The sequence below is a fragment of the Pollicipes pollicipes genome, unplaced genomic scaffold (genome assembly GCF_011947565.3).
Source record: "Pollicipes pollicipes isolate AB1234 unplaced genomic scaffold, Ppol_2.1 Scaffold_4002;HRSCAF=4701_pilon_pilon_pilon, whole genome shotgun sequence".
Classification (NCBI taxonomy): domain Eukaryota; kingdom Metazoa; phylum Arthropoda; class Thecostraca; order Pollicipedomorpha; family Pollicipedidae; genus Pollicipes; species Pollicipes pollicipes.
The window spans coordinates 9,664,356-9,681,668 of NW_023596420.1; the positions used below are offsets into that span (position 1 = coordinate 9,664,356).

Below are 17,313 nucleotides of genomic sequence, written 5' to 3' on the forward strand. Positions count from 1 at the left end.
GGGATATAGCCATGGGTGTCCAGGTTCTGTGAAGCCTCGTTTATGTTTGGTAGTTTCACGTGAGCTCGGTTTTGGATGACACCTTAAAGCCTCTGAAAGGAAAATATGGGTTGGTATGTGTGGCTAGACATTATCAAGTGAAAGAGAAAAATTCACATCAAATATGGGAAAAGGAGTGAAAAAGTTCTCCTCATGGGGTGAAGCTTTGCACAGAAGGTTTGCCATTCTAGGATACTGATCACAGGGCCCTCCGCATCAGGAATGGACAACACGTGGCGAATCCCTCTAAGGGCCTCCCGATCGACCAAGGAGCCTCTCCCTAGTGGCGCCAGAATGGTAGCCGGTAGATAACCCGTGGTGAGACGGAATGGCCCTTCAACCCCTAACTAGGACGATTACGTACCACCTAGTGTTTTATCCCTATGACCCATGGCCCGGAAAAGGTAGGAGGTGTCCTCAGTGTTCTATAGGATGGAACGAAATGTGGTCAAAAAAGAAAGAGGGCGAAGCCACATTTGCCTGAGGACGTCTATCTTTTTTCAGAATCGACAGATGAAATAGATTATATGAGGGAAGTTAGGAGCCCGCGCGCTCACAATCTAAAAAGCAAGAACAGCGATGACTGGGGAAAATGCAGTTTCCGTCAACCCAAAAGGCGGTGGCCGCTTCAGATAACACATTGCGGGCCTGGCACGCGGAATGGCCGTCGTGAAATAATGTATTCGAAAGTATATCAAAATCAACTCGTACCAATCAAAGATTACTCTGGAGAGTATGTTTCACCTGTTTGATCTCGAGTTAGATCTCCGAGCAGATTAAGAGTTAAAGAAACAAAAAGAGGAGCCTGCCTTTTGGTTTTGAGCTCCACCACCGGACTTAAGCTCCAATTCGCGGTGCCGTTTAGCACTAAGTTTTGTTGCAACCGATCAATCGGCAAGTCTCACAGGCGGAAATTTATACGCCTAGACTATCTTCTAAATGTTAAAATTGCTGTCATCGTGCGTGGTCAACATCAAGTCTTCACGATAGGACGAACACCGCGCAGCCTTACAGAAACTGCACCGCCAGGCGTCGGGGTGATTTCTTCTAAGACTTGCGGTTGCGTGTGTTCAAAACTGGATTACACTATTTTTCACGTATTGATTCTGAATAATGGTTGAACATCCGTAGCTTAGCATAGGTTGGCCATGTGAATCTAAATTGGCCACGTTTACCCCACTTTGATATATAGTCTACGTTCACGAGTTCTTCAATGTCTCTGAAGAACCTTTATAAGCTCAAGCAATCCCCTAAGTGCTACAAGCTTAGGATAAAGTCCTCTTAACACGGGCCCGGGTGGCCGGCTAGACACTCTTCGCTCGGGTGGGGGTCAATTTGACTCTCCAAGATCTCGGGAACTAAGAAAGCTAGAAATACAAAATTTGCAGGGTGTGTTGACCTGTACGTGAACTCACTTAGGTCAAGTTTCAGGTTACTAGGTTGTGACCTTTGGGTCGAAAAAGGTCAAGCAAGGTCAAGTTGCAGGTTGGTTTCCAAAGTGCCCCCAGAACGGAGATAACCGTTTCTAAGCAAAAGGTCACGTTCTCATTTAAGGTCAGTGACCTTTTTGACCTTTTGAAGGTCAGGGTGACCAAAATCATACCAGATTGCTTTGAGTTTTGCATTTGACTAAGCGACAAAGATAACGCTAGGCAGTATGTTCCTAAAACAAAATGTTGACCTGGGTCATTTTAGGTGAATGATCTATTCTGACCTCTAAGAAGTCCACGGAAAATGTATAATGCGGTTCCTGCTATCAATAAACTCGAAATGAGCACCAGAAACTATCCCATACAGCAAGTCCAAGGGTAACAAAACAGGTTGGTTTTGACCTTGATGTGACCTTCATAACTGACCTTAGGTCAATTTAATTTGCTCATTCAACTGTTGTGTTGCCGCCTAAGAGAGCATCTCAGAGATGTATGGCTTCGTCTAACACTCCGTTGTTGGATGAGATTGAAGGATTCCTAGAAATTGCCTTCGCTGAAACCATGGTCTGACTTGACTTGCCATAGGTCAGCGACCTTACAATGTACATCTATATTTTTAATGCCAAACGATTCACTATTTAATTGTGTACAGCTATGCAAATTTAGCGCGGCTACGCCGCGATGTTCGGAAACCATTCTGGAAAGACCTTCGCGGAGGGGTCAATTGCCACCCCCACCCGAGCGCGTGTTAACGCCCAGTTCCTTCAGTTTCTTGACTTAAAAAAGCACTCCCGGCAGCTTCTGTGTCCCGTTTCAGTTAAGAGGAGTCAACATGAAAATAAAACAGAGTGATTTGTGCCCCTCGAAATCGCGCGGTTCATACTCAACTATTTTTGTTTTTTGTTGTGGGGAAATGTTCCGAGTCAGGTGCCCTATGTCTGCCCTATGGTCTCTCTCTCTCTCTCTCCGGCCATTACCAAGTCTCTAGCTGCGCTCCCGTTTATCTCCGTTAAGACGTAGCTTAATGTGTCAGAGAAGTAAGATACAAGTCAGGTTCAGTTGACATACCTCAGGTTGTTACCTGAAAAAATAGTCAGCCGTACGTCAGATTCGAATCTACCTCGCAAGGTTGTGGCACGGCCGCTCCGGTTCATCCTGGTTCCCCTGAGCAAGCGTCCAGTGGCTGGTGAAGATCCAGTGACTCCTCAACTCAGCTCCTGGAAGGTTAACTATGCCAACCACTCACTGATCAGGGTACCTGGCACCCTTCTCCAGTGAAGCTGCAGGGGCGGACTCAGAGCCGAACAGTTCGTGCGCCTGAGCTGCTGATCCCAGCAGCCGTCGCGTGCCGCTCCTCTGACATCCGGCTGCCCGCGCAGGCAGCGCGCTGACAGCGGACGAGCTGCTGATCGGCTCGCTGCTGCTGCACCACCTGCAGCTGCTGCAGTTCAACGCACACGAGGTGGGCGAGTACGTCATGATGGAACCAGGCCAGTTCAAGCAGTCGCGCAGCATCTACATCGGTGTGGCCGTGTACCCGACGGTCTCCTTCTTCAACCACAGCTGCGAGGGCGGCGTGTCCAGGTCAGCTGGGGCTTCGCTCTCAGGGCAGCAGGCGATCGTACGCCTGACGAGAGTCGATCAACCGCTCCTGTCCGCAGCGTCAGGACCAGAAAACCTGGGGCCGACAGACATGCCGCGACACTGAACGCTGTACTATTGCCCTCTACATTTATCCTGCAGAATAAGGCGCTTCTCTTGTGTTGCTATGGCAACCTGCTCTTCTGGAGTCCATTCATAGTCATTTCGAGCTGGAATAAATAGGAAAGGTGGTGGGTTCAGGGAAAACGCAACGAGGCTTTTATTGTAGAACTCTGAACACCAAGTCACACATGCACACGGTTTGGAGCAAATAAAAACAAACGAAAATATCGATCCTGCCGGTGGTTGCCTGTCGCTTACCTTCACCGACATCCGTAATTCCGGCGTGCAGAGTGTGGTTTTGGAATGCACGCCATATATATTGCTAATGCTTGCAGCCAGAAAGCAATCCTCAGAAGCGAACTGAATGCGAGCGATCACCAGTATCGTCGTGCGTGAGCCGTTCACCACCTCACTAGTTGTCAGTGGCGGTGTTAGTTCCGTGTCCACTGATGCGCCATGTGCATTTATCGGACACGTAATGCCCGTGTGCTTTCCAAACAGTGCGCCACACATACGTCCCAGCTGGTCACCGCTCCACCCCAGCTGATGACGCTGTCTGCCTTTGTGTCGTGCTGACTCTGGCCTGGCCTGCGCTCGTCGGGCGTGCTCTCGTTTTAGGTGCTTCGTGGGCGATACCCTGGTCGTCCACTCTGTCCAGCACCTGGCCCCTGGCGATCACATCTTCGAGAACTACGGCCCAGTGTACTCCCACAAGCCGCTGCGGGATCGCCAACACTGGCTTTCGTACGTATCTTTATTTGTATTATGGCAATGCTGGAAATGTATCCTCCGCGCCCTAACCCAGGAGATACGTTGAGCTGCATCCTCCACACCTCCGCCCAGAAGATACAGTGAGCTGCATCCTCCACACCTCCGCCCAGGAGATACATTGAGCTGCATCCTCCACACCCCCTCCCAAAAGATACAAGGAGCTGCATCCTCCACACCTCCGCCCAGAATATATAGTGAGCTACATCCTCCACACCTCCGCCCAGGAAATACATTGAGCTGCATCCTCCACACCTCCGCCTAGAAGATAAATTGAGCTGCATCCTCCACATCTCCGCCCAGAAAATACAGTGAGCTGCATCCTTCACACCTCCGCCCAGAAGATACGTTGAGCTGCATCCTCCACATTTCCGCCCAGAAAATACATAGAGCTGCATCCTCCACACCTCTGCCCAGACGATACATTGAGCTGCATCCTCCACACCTCCGCCCAGAAAATACAGTGAGCTGCATTCTCCACACCTCCGCCCAGAAGACACAGTGATCTGCATTCTCCACACCTCCGCCCAGAAAATACATTGAGCTGCATCCTCCACACCTCCGCCCAGAAAATACAGTGAGCCGCATTCTCCACATCCCCGCCCAGGAGACACAGTGAGCTGCACCCTCTCCCCCCTCCCCCCTCACAAGACGGAGGCATAAGCACTGGACGCTGAGGCCATAAGCGCCCTGCCTTTATTCCTTGCACCTCCACTCGCATCACGTGATGGCGGACTCGGCTTGCAGCTCCCGATACTGGTTCGGGTGTAAATGCGTCGCCTGCGTGGAGGATTGGCCGGACTACGACCAGTTCGACCATACCAAGGTCTCCATCAAATGCCAGGGATGCGGTTCTGGCATCACCAACGAGGCCTCCGGTGAGCGTAATGTCCTGAGGGTGCAGAGGCGCGAGGCTAGCACCTGTCCCGTGACAGGACACGAAGCCGGCTTGCATTCAGGACATGTCAGGCAGCCATAGACATAGCCCCTCGCCATGTCTCTGTGATTGCAACAGTCCGGCAGGCTGCTTCGATTTTCCTGTTACAACTTGGCTGTTGTTGGTCTCCGGGTTTTTGGAGTATTGCGCGCATTGCTTTGCGGCCCTGATTGTTCACATGCTTGTCGATGAAACGCCCGAGGCTGATGGTTAGCGTTTCTCACCGGCGTAACGCCAAAGGTCATATTTTATAGACGATCCTTAAACATTTCAGTGAAAGAAACTAAGATGTGTATATGTCATGGATGCAGTTTCGGATATTGATATGAATTCAAGCATTAGGTATGAAGCTCTATTTATCAACATCCTTCCTCACCAATCTTCCAGGTAAAAACGCCAACGGGGACTGTTCGAGTTGCGGAAAGAAAAACAACGCCGTCGAGCTGTTCCGGCAGCTACGCACCGCCCAGGAGCTTTACCAGTCTGCCATGCACATGATGGACGGAGGTGCGTCAACGGAGGCTCGGCGCCCGAGCCTCGGCCGACGGACCGGCCGCGGTACCACTTACCGTCCCAACGTTTGGTGGTACCCAACTGTTGTACACGCCGGTTGCATTGCGGGTGTTTTTTGTTTTTTTGTACATGGACGAACGAATCGTCCGCGGGTGTGGGATGGGACGAATGAAATCATCTGAAATTCGGAATACCGTCCTGGTACTGTGTGTTAGTATGTACACAACGTTTTGTAAAAAAATGCACACAGGTACGTGCCTAACACCTGGCACACAAATGATCACCCTGGACGTAGTGAGCCTCTTGACCAACGTATGAGGCCCTAGCACGCGCTGGCGTGAGGGTTAGTCTCCCCGAAGTTTTTCCCAAAATGAGTCTCGAACGGTGCGACAACCGTGCAAACTTTATGTAGCTGTAGGAACTCAATGGCCGATCTTGCGGCATACAAAACTAGATATACGTTGCAAGGTCGCTGAGTTATAATAGATCAACGTCAAGCCGTGGGTGTGGGCGGAGGCAATTCCTGGGGAAACTGCCATCATGATCGGACAGCGTAATGCCGACAAAGTCATAGATGTTTGGGAAAGTTTCTTAGACAACAAGACAATTGACATAATAAGTATGATTTATTTCATCGACATTGGGTGCGGAGTGGAGATCAGATGAAGGCAAAATCTAATAATTTTTGTATAGAAAATGTTGCCTTGCGAGGTTGATTTTGACGCTTGTTTTCAATTAATGTATTACAACGGCGTCAAGAGATTTCTCATTTTGACATCCCGAAGATCTTGGAACGTCACTAACGTGACATGACCACGATAAAGTTTTTGTTTCTAGAAGCATGCTGTTAAAGAATGAAAATTTAGACATAAAAGCGATCTTGAAGGTTTTTGCCCATTTTTACCTTGTAGAGATCACATACGGTCACTGACCTGATATGAACAACCCGAATGTTCTGCTTATAAGTGGAAGCAAGAGTAAGGCTGGTTGCGTGAGTAGGTCTGAGATCATTTCGGATACTCACCTTGAGTTTGACGTTTGTCATTGTGTGATCCGAAGGTCATGACCCAGGGGCCACAAAATTTGATATATGCAAGTGAGCTTACAACAAGCCCTACATACCCTATGAATTAGGTTTGTCTATCTCTCTGAGTTTGTTGGATGTCAGTGATGTGAAACAACTCCTACCTTCCCACGTCCACCGATTTAAGAAGCCACCTGGGCGCATGTTAGCTGTTGTACGGAACAGGCCCAAGTCCAAGTTTGAGGACGAGGATCGCAAGAAGAAAGAAGAAGCATCCCAATATTAGCAGCATCATGGAGCTACCCATATTTTGTGCCACAACCGTGTTCCAGTTCAAAGAACGGTGCTACCAGCAAGCCAATGGAACATCCGCGGGATCACCTCCATCACCGGTGATTGCCAATATCCACATGAAACATTTCGAACATATGACGATAAAAACTGCGCCACTGAAACCCTCAGTACGGTTACGGTACGTCCGCGGCACCTTCGTCCTAAGGCAACACCTGGAAGACGAGGCGGCATTCCTCAACCACTTCAACAACTTGCGAACACCCATCTAGTGCACTATGGAACATAGAGAGAACAACAAGCTACCGTTCTTAGGCGTCCAAGTCGACAGAACCAACAACAGGCTAAGGGTATCTGCGTACCGGAAACCAACAGCAGCCGATCGCTGCCTGGATTTTCAGTCATCCCATCCGGATGCAGTCAAGAAAGGCATTGCGAAATGTCTTCAGCATCTGAAAAACGCAATCAGCGACAATGAAGCAGCTACGAAGAGTAATATCAACCTCCCCAACTGAGACGCTCAGTAGGGACGGACACGCAAGAGACTTCATGGACCGGAAGCCCAAATAATAGGCTCAGCAAGCAAGGCAGCTAAAAGAAAAGACAACAGTGGCGGTACCATTGCTGCACACTGATTTCTTAGAGCGTCAGAAGAGTTATCGGAAGATGCAACATCAAGACAGTCTTCAGAAGTAGCTGAACGCCCCAGAAAACGCTCACCAAAGTCAGACACACCAACACATAACGAACACACGAAGAACTGCATGCTGCATACACGACATACCATGCAACTGTGGCAGGTCCTACAAAGGAAAGCCAAGTCGCCTTATGTCGACCAGGCTGGAAAAGCACAGAAAGACGACTGTCCGGGGTGACTTTTTATGTTTGGTGTGTATGTATGTACTACATCAAGTCATACACTGAAAAACGCGCCCGGGTGGCCGGTTGGATACCCTTCGCTCGAGTGGGGGTCAGTTTGATTTCACCCCCTCCCCCACACCCGCTGAGATATCAGAAACGAAGAAAGCTAGAGACACCAAATTCACTGGGTGTTTTGGTATGCATGTAAGCTCACTTGGGCCGAAGTTTGAGGCTTCTCGTTGGTGACTTTCGGGTCAAATGGGGTCAAACAAGGCAATCCAGCTTGGTGTCTAAAGTACCCCCAGAATCTAGATGCCTGTTCTAAGCAAAAGTTGACATGCTCATATGAGGTCAGTGACCTTGTTTGTTCTTAAAATGTCATGTTGACCAAAATCATACTAGACTGCTTTAATTTTCGGATTTGAATAAGCGACAAAGATTACGCTAGATCGTATGCTCTTAAAAGCAAAATGTTGGCCTGGCCATTTCAGGGCGGTGGCCTATTCTGGTCTTTAAGAACCCCATGAAAGATAAATCATGCGGCTCCCGTTATTAATAAATTCGAAATAAGCACCAGAAACTACCCCATACACCAAGCAGTGGAGAAATAAAACAGATTGGTCTTGACCTGGGTTTGACCCTCATACCTGACCCTAACTCAACGGAATCCGTTGATTTAATTCTTTTCTTGGCTAAGAAAGTAACTCAGGGATGTATGGCTTCTTCTAACACTCCGTTGTTGGATCAGATTTAACGATTCCCTAGAAATTGACTTTTGGTGAATCCGTGGCCTGACTTTGGCCTGTCGTAGGTCAGCAAACATATAAGATATACCTAAATTTGTGATGTCAAACGGTCCGCAATTCAATTTCCCACAGCTATGCAGAATTTGGTGCGTCTACGCCGTGTCGTTCGGAAACCATGCCGGTAACACTTTGAGGGTCGAGTTGACCCCCGCCCGAGCGCCTGTTAATTGCAGCATTATGTGGCTTCCACTCTGGTAGATTCTCACCAGCATAAGTCAGTCGATAACGGACTACTGCATTGGTGAGGATAGCACGCAAACAGCACATCGAACTGGCACTCATTCCGCAACAAACCTGGGCACAGCCTATATGCATACCATTCACGCATGTATACAGTTCCTGTTCGCTGGCGCGGTACCCCTCTAATGCGCCTGACTAGTGAGCGTTACGGATTGGGCGACTACGACTGGTTCGTCAGTGACCAGTGCTTGTCGCAGAAAGCATACGCACCAATAGGTGCATTGGTTATGGGCGAACAGCCAGCCTAGTTACGAAAGCACGTCAGTGATATGGTCGTAGTTTCGTCGGCCCCATGTTTTCCGCGTGAAGAAATCAAAGACTTCGGGAATGCGTTGCACTGGTTGTTTCGATGCGCTGCCGTAGGCGGAAATTCAGTGCTGTACAATGGAGAAAACAGTACCACTGATGACAGTGGGTATTAATTCTATTGGCAGCCTGTGCGTAGCGTGGAACAATGCGATCAGCAAACCGTTGCACCGACGCACGATGTCATCGTGGGGCTCAAAAGAAAGATTTCTGTCGGACAGTGCGCCCGGGCTGTTAGCAGTGTCCATCTCTGCAAGCGTGTGCTGCAGGCTTGGAGTGTGGCGCGGGAAAGGCCGTGCGTTATCTGACGGGTGCCAGATACAAGACATATTGTCTTGTCGGTGTTTGCTTTCATCATCGTCTGGCTGAACCAGCCAAACGAGATTAAGAGGGCACATTAAATGCGTTGAACAACCCGCGCCAGGTCAGACTTATGACCGAATCAAAGTCTGAATATGGTCATCGTATTGGATAATGAAAACGTCACTCTTCGTGTGACCCATGTCGTTCGCACCAATGGTGTAGGTCAGCGGTCTCAGAGCAGTACTATGATAGAACCCAATGGGGCTGAATCGTCGGATCGTCTATCGGAGATCATTGGACCCTTCTCCTGTGTAATGGGACGTACTTGCTGGTAGTGGTCTCGGAAGTGACTGTTGTATCAGTATGTGTGGACACCACAGAAATATTATTTTTCAATGAGTTTGTAATCGCTAGCAACACCAAAACGCTTACAAGTCAAGTCAAGTAAGGTTAAGCAAGCCATTTTGTCTGTCCATCCAAAGATCCAAGGATGTAATCCATGACCCTAATCACCTTGATTTCTGTCGAGTTTCTTCGACGAAATCTATGCTGAACACTACAGAACAGACGATTGTTAGATAAGAAAGACAAAAACTGTTGATGAATGACGTGTTTACTAATTTGGGCGCGGCAAGGAACAATCGAAATAGGCCCGAAGTTAATCAGATCGTCGAAGTTAAAGGGACTATGTGCAGTCAAGTTAGAATTTTGACTGTACGTAGGATGATAGGTTATTTCGATTTACAAATCTTGGTGTCATTGGTTTCTACAAACTTGCCTCCACTGACGAGATTTTGTTACAGCCCCCAAATTTTCTTTGGTTTCTATGGAAGAATGAAATTATCGGGTAGCCCCCAAGCAGTAGTCAATACTAATCACATCAACATCATTGAGAATGTATCATTAGCTCTAGCCAATGGCTTTTCGGGGAAGTCGCTTGTCAGCGCTGACAGCAGCTTGCGAACGCAATGATGGCAGTGGCTAGTATGTCGATTTTTTACATTCAGTTGATGGCTACGAGTGTACGGGTTTAGACGTATGGTAAGGCTGGTCAGTTGATACGCACCAAATTACGTCGGCCTACTATGCACTGAGATGAGAAACAAGTATTGCGTCGTGCCAATCGGCTGCACGAGGCTCTAGCGAAATGTGACTGTTCTACGTCGCTTAGCAACCAAATCAATGGCCATGTCTCTAGCGCGCGGCTTCTCGCCACATATAAGCCAGTGCATTCGTCCTTTCCTGCCCGCTGATTGGTGTATTTTTTAGGGTTGCATTTGTGCGCGCACAGCTACAGATGGGATCGATAAGAATAAATAAATCAAAACTGTTGCGAGACCCAAATGCACATGTAGCGACCAAACTCAACCATAGCCAATTGCCAAACTCCCCTTAGGCGAGTATTGAGAAAATAGAAAATATTAGACACACCCCCTTTAACCCGAGGACTTGTGAACGGTATGAATAATTGCCAGCACCCATGACTCCGGTTTGGTTTCACTGACGACGGTGATCTTGAAAGCAGACAGAATCACGTGCTCGTCAGTGGAAAACACAATTTCACGAAGCGCACAGACAGTCCATGAGTACCTCACGCACGGCTGCTGCTCATGTCGCTCACTGTGCGTTGGAACCCCTCAAGAAGCACTAGCTGGACCTGGAACTAACAGGCCACCAACCGAGGCAGCCTGGCTCGCAAGCCAGCATCGGTGTCGGCCCGTCTCGACTCGGCGACAGCGGCAGCCGTCAGCGCACTGGTTCTAGATGTCAGGGGTGATGTCTGGGAGCTTACTGGTGCTGGTATTCTTACCGGCGATGATGGCCCCAATGCACTGTTGCATTCGGCCTCGCACTGCTTGCTGAATGTGGAGATGTGGCGGTTGTCGGTGGTGTGCGGAAGATGCGTGACATTGGCAGACAACCCATCAGTAAGCCAAATGTGCATATCAGGTCAATGATTATCAGCCCAGTCTGGCAACCATCCTTGCGAAAAATTCCCAAATATGCAGGAGATAAATATATATATATATATATATATATATATATATATATATATACCAAGTCCTAGCACCGCAAGATCGTTTCTCACGGATAGCGCAGTTGATAGAGGACTGGAGTCGCAACCAGAAGCGGGCTGTGACACGTACATGACTAATAGCCGAACACTATGCAATGTTTCTCAGGACCCCTAACACCGGATGACGGCCGGTGAGCTAGCTTGTCGAAACGCTGTGTACTTACCAACGCACTAGGCAGATACGGTATTCCGAACAATCATTTCATCCGTGATGCCATTCCAGACTGGCAATTTAGTGTTCAATACCGTACAACTAAATCTTGAAAGACCTGCATAGAGGTGGGTGGTATGACTGGTGTGTGACCTTGCCAAAGCGTTAGAGAGGTGCATGACGTCGCTGCTGCCCAACAGGAGAGCCGAGAAAGGCGCTGCGGCTGTTCTACCGGTTCATCGAGCAGTGTCGGGAGCTGGTGGTGCGGCCCAATCGTGACCTCAGCCTGTGCCAGGAGGCGGCGCGCATGTGCCTGGCCAGCCTCGGCAGCCTGCACTGCATCAAAAGTAAAAAGTAGCCTCGCCCCGCACCCGCCGGCCACGTTACTCAGCGGAACGGCAACTGAGCAACGCAGTACCCAACGGAACACCGGGCCCGGGGTCCGCCCGGGCGGGGACCGGCGACCGTAGCTGCCGCCCACTGCAGACCTCATGTGACGTGAAGCCGGGGCCATGGCCGGCATCACATGAGGCCCGCCCACTGCAGGCCCCATGTGACGTGAAGCCGGTGCCAGGGCCGCAACTGCCGCCCTCCGCGGCACTTGTGTGACGTTAGCGCGCCTTTCGAGGCCTGGTCCGTCTCTGGAAATCCTGCGAAGCTGGCATCAATAAATGCCTTCGGTTTTCAGTGTTCTGATAATAAAGCAGTTTTCACGCTCCTGCATAGCTTTGTTTTTGCCGGGTAGTTTTTGCTGTGAAGTGTCTAACCATGTGTCTTTCTTAAAATCCTACTCTCTGCGCGTGCTGTTCAAACCATTCGCCCATATCACAACATGACCAGTGGCGTAAAAAGTTCATGGCAAATTATGAGACCATAGCTCACCTGGAGATGGTGGGAGCACCCTGGGGCCAAGGGTCTCAGTGTTTTTTTGCTTTTTTGTGGTTGTGCATACTTTTGGGTGGAGGATCAATGCGACCAACGAAGATTTTTCCAAAGCAACTTCTGAACTGCGCGGCGTTAACATGCCAAATTGTGCATAGCTGTTGCCGATTTAACTCCTAGTCTTTCTGTATTAAAAGATTTGATGCGCCTTGCAAGATCGCGGAGCTGTGGCCGGACAAAATCAAGCCATGATGTCAGAGAAGGCATTTAAATTCTAAGGAAGCATTCAATTTGATGTGACAACGATGTTTTAAACGAAGCCACACATCTTAAAACTGTTTGGTTTGACAACTAAATAACTGAGTTCAGGATACAGACTTATTCAATTGACCTTCGGTCAGATATGAGGGTCAGATCAAGGTCAAAAACAGAATGTCTTTCTTACCGGAGGCGCTTTTGCTTTGTGGGATAGTTTCTGACGCTCATTTTGAATTTAGAAATAACAGGGACGCCCACAAATGTGTTGCCTGAACTTCATAAGAGTCACAAGAGGTCACTGACCCGGAATGGTCCTGATCAATCTTTTTTTTTGCAAACATGCCATCTGGCGTAATCCTTGATGCTTAATGAAATTAAAAAACAGAACAGTTTCGCAGATTTTTGGTATGGAGAATCCCTGAAAGATCAAGTAAGGTCATTGACCTGCAATTAAGGCCGGCGACCCTTTGTTTAGAAGACTTATCTAGGTTAAAGATGAATGTTTAAGGAGATTTGGGGCACTTTGACAGCCATCGGGCGTTTGACCTTATTACTTTAACTAGTTCATTAGTAAGTTTATCTATCCTGCGAATTTCATGTCTCTAGCTTCACTCATTCGTGAGATTTCAACATGGTCAAAACGACCTCGCCTGAGCGGCGCGTATTCAACCGGCCACCCGGGCACGCTCGTAAAGCCTCTAAGGCATCCAAAGGGTCTTCGATGCAACAAAATTGATCACAAGCATATGAAGCTGCTTCGAATCAAAAATACGAAATAAGACCCCTATTATACAACAAACTGAGGTCCATTTGGCCGAATTGGCTCTCTTCTCTATATCTCGACTTGGCTCCCTCCTGGGCGAAATCCTGGCTACCCCACCGAACATAAATGAGTGTAATAGCAGCCAGGCAGAGCACAGGCAGCCGCGGCCCCTTAGCATAACAGAAGCCTCCTCGAACCAAAGGCCTCTTTGTGCGTGTTGTATCGTATATCACAACAGATAAGTACATGGGGTGAAAACTGAGCCATTCCCGCTGACGTCACTGGGCTGTCAAGCTTGAAAGTGCCCTCGTGCCACAAAGAGCTTCTTCCGATCTTCAGTGGTACAGTATACCTCATAGCAAGCACTCTAGATGATCATAATCCGTCAAATCTTAAGGATACTGGGTGTCACACCGATGGAGAGAGATCGCCCCATTGTTCCAAGATCAGAAACGTATTTAGATGGATTGAACACGCTTGAAGTGAGCCCTTTCGTCTAGAGAGGACCATCTCAGGGCTGTGGGATGAAGGAGAGTAGATAGTGGTGAGGTATAACTATACGTACCTGGAGATCCATCTATCCAGTTTGAATCCTCACAGGGACCCGTGTTCGAGGTTCGTGCTCGGTGCTTAGAGGGGCTCCCACCAGGATGCACTTGGGCCCACTCATGGCTGGTGTATGGAGAGCCTGCCCCGTTCAAACGGGTTGTCGCGAGGATTCAGGATTAAGCGAGAATGATGAAAGTGGGAGGCTGACGTGCTATGTGGTACTTGTCTGTAATGTCAGCGCGCCGCTCGGATATTATAGTGCAGAAAGGTCACTCCGGGCGAAAACGGGAGTGCAGCAAAGTACTTGGAAGGGTATGCTGCGCTTATCCACGTGCAATGTCATCAATTGTTTTAGGTCGGCTCAGCTACTTAAACAGAGTCGTTCGAAGCCAAAGCTGCTACCTGCTCTCAGCCTTCCTGGCGCGCGTCGACTCGCACACCATCTTATGGCGCACCAGGCAACCAATGACTCCGCTACCAGATAGCTACGTTGGCGGGCAGCTTAAAGGGGTGTTCCACATTTATATGGGATTTTGAACCGAAGTACCCATTCTTGAACACCTTATGGAGCTGTTCACATTCCTGCCTTTCTAAAGACCTAAGTCCCTCTATTGTCTGGGCTACTGCGCGCGCGAAAATGAGGAAAAGTATATTGGGGAGAGTGCTATAAAGATCACCTCGTCATTCATGGCGTGATAACAACGCCATTCGAATCCTGTTATTCTATAACCCATACGGTGATCAAGGCAAAGAAAAATACAATTTTCGAGGGCGTTCATATCTGGTGTTCGTGAGCGCGATTTTCAGATATGACGGCCTTCAATTGGCTCTCAATCAATGTTGTGCAAGGTAAGATGACGTAATCAAATCATGACGCATTGAAGAGCATATTTCCCTAAATATAATTGTGCTGTCTAGAGCAGTCTTCTCCACTTAAAAAGTACGCCAATAGTTGCAAGTGAGCTTGTTTCATGGTATCTGATGCTTGCTTTGATACTTTCAGATGTGGAACATTCCCTTTCATTCGTTATTAAAAGCAATGAAGATCAGATACGGGGCCGTCCATCAATAATTCAAGTACTTTTGACTATTTACAACTCCTCTCCTGCTCCACCCGTTACAATGAATCCGACTCCAATACAAAATTCCAAGATCAATGGTAATGCTGCGTTAAAGGGGGCGTCCCACCATTGGGGATATATTTCAAAAACATACTCTAGCGAAATCCCAGGGCCATGAAGTGTAATATGTAACACCGCTGGGTGGTGTTACTGCAGCACCAGCAGGGTGCAATGAAAATATGTTTTCTAGTTGTTTTTCTAGCCCAAATTATGCTGCCATGAAAAATAGAGGCTGCGATTTGCACCACCGATGTCAGCACCGAGAAGAGCGTGATATATCATGTCGTTCGGCGCCAGCTAGATTTTCCACACTTCAAAGAAATGTTTAGAATATTGCAGCATGCAATCGTCGACTGCTCAGCACGTTCTGCAGTTTACGATATAAAGCCATGGGGATGTTATTCTTGATCCGACCTTCCGGAGACTGCACTAAGCTTAGTGAAAGCGCACGACTAAAAATCAGCCATTTTAATGTCATCTACCACCCTCAAGACGACGAACAGCAATGGCCAAATCACTCACGACTGGACTGAGCTTGGCTGAAACCTTAAGCTTGGTACCAGAACGCAACCATTCTCCATCCACCGCAATCTGGTTTCTGGCGGGGTAATCTGGTTTCTGGGGTAGAAGTGCAGCGGGTCCACTACAGACAGGAGGGTGCCCTGCTCCCTCAAGCAGGTCGCGTAAGGCGTCGTTCAGGTCGCCTCGTCACCAGTTTTGCTGCTGAAGAAATAGCACTTGTTGTCGCCGAGTTCCAGGTCTTCAAAATTACCATTGCAATTCAGGGCTAACGCCACCAGACGCGCAGCTGTCGCAACAAGGACCCAAAGACGCAGCACGCCTATTACACAGATGTGCTGCACTGGAGGAGTGATAGGGTAGACAGGTGCCTAGGGCTTACGCCGACATCGGTCGCCTGGGAAACGAAGCACGTGGCGTACAGCGGAACCCCGTGAAGCGATAGCAAACGCCACGCCTCACTGACAACGAGCTCCACGAAATTCAGCGACCGTATCCGGATCGTTTGGAAAAACCAAACAGCGAAGGGTTGGTACGAAACTACGGGTTCTTTGCTGGAGGCCGTTTGCCTAGCTGTGGGGAACAGAATCAGGGAGTTCATAGCAAAACAGGTGTGGCACATCATGCATTTGGATGTATGACTGCAGCTTTATCATCGCTCAGACCTGGTAATGTTTTGCGTCTCTCAACACTGCTTGTGTCGCTTAGGACCATTGCGTGCAATACGTCAGGTGAATTTCTAGCTAGTTTCTTTCCTGCCACTTGGTGAAATCACATCTTTGAGCCGCTGGTAGCGTTATCATTTCGGTTAGTCCGCTATATGGGTGTCCTACAGTCTCTGCACCAATTAACGGTCGGGAAAAACCGACGTTATATTGCTTTAGCCAGACCCAAATTATTACGAGCCTGACTTTAGCATTTTAATGGATCACATGCATTGCAATCGCTGATCACTGCCCTTGCAAAGCTCAGCACCAAGTCACCAACAGCCGCAATCGCTGATCACTGCTCTTGCAAAGCCCAGCACCAAGTCACCAACAGTCGCAATCGCTGATCACTGCTCTTGCAAAGCTCAGCACCAAGTCGCCAACAGCTGCAGTCGCCCACCCTGCCTGGTGACAGCGGGTGAACACATGTTTTTCCCACCTTGGAGCTCTAGGGAGGTCCTGAAAAGCCAAAGTAGGCCTGATGTCATAACGCACGCGACCAGCGGCAGTGGTGTGGTCGGAAGGCTTGCACATGACCAGGTACAAATGTAACTATTGGGACGAGACCCCAGCTATGAAAGGATTGGTATGGTCGCGAGTGATTGTGCTACATGATTGTGCAATGTGCTTTTATGAGTGGTAAGAGGCTCCAGTAATGTAAGGATCTCAAGCAGTGCAGAGCCAACATGCGGCACGAGGCCTATATCAGGGCCGGGGGGGGGGGGGGGCTTCCGCAGTCAGTATGATAGAGGACTTAGTCATAGGGACACCTTGCTCTGCGCATAAAGAGCCAATCCCGCCCACCGCCCGGAAATGTGTTGCTCCGCCCTTGCTTTACACGGAACGCCGTCTAGACCAGAGCCCAGGTCGTGGCAACAAAGGACGTTACCTGTCCCTGCCAACATTAAGCTGTCGCGTAGCCTCGTCAGCACGGGGTTCGACTCGCGGCTAGATAGGTGGGTGCGGGTCCATTGGACCTTTCCGATTTTGTTCCAGAATAACTTGCGAATGGCGAAGAGCTGACTTGCCAAACTTTGAATGGTTGTAGGCAATCGGATAGTTCA

The 17,313-nt window shown here is 49.0% G+C and overlaps 2 protein-coding genes across 3 annotated transcripts in view; both read left to right on the forward strand.

Annotated features, from left to right (window-relative positions):
* LOC119093949 (SET and MYND domain-containing protein 4) overlaps positions 1–2,975 on the forward strand; it is a 27,669-nt gene extending 24,694 nt beyond the window's left edge. For both annotated transcript variants that reach the window (XM_037216971.1, XM_037216973.1), the window contains exon 10: positions 2,849–2,975. The gene's annotated coding sequence lies outside the window, so the exon portion shown is untranslated. The remainder of the gene's footprint in view (positions 1–2,848) is intronic.
* Positions 1–11,808, forward strand: part of LOC119093519 (SET and MYND domain-containing protein 4) — a 15,626-nt gene extending 3,818 nt beyond the window's left edge. The window contains exons 2-6 of the mRNA XM_037216477.1: positions 2,849–3,053; positions 3,792–3,917; positions 4,689–4,819; positions 5,266–5,385; positions 11,651–11,808. Coding sequence (XP_037072372.1) covers positions 2,849–3,053; positions 3,792–3,917; positions 4,689–4,819; positions 5,266–5,385; positions 11,651–11,808 — 740 coding nt within the window. The remainder of the gene's footprint in view (positions 1–2,848; positions 3,054–3,791; positions 3,918–4,688; positions 4,820–5,265; positions 5,386–11,650) is intronic.
* The last annotated feature ends 5,505 nt before the right edge of the window (positions 11,809–17,313 follow it).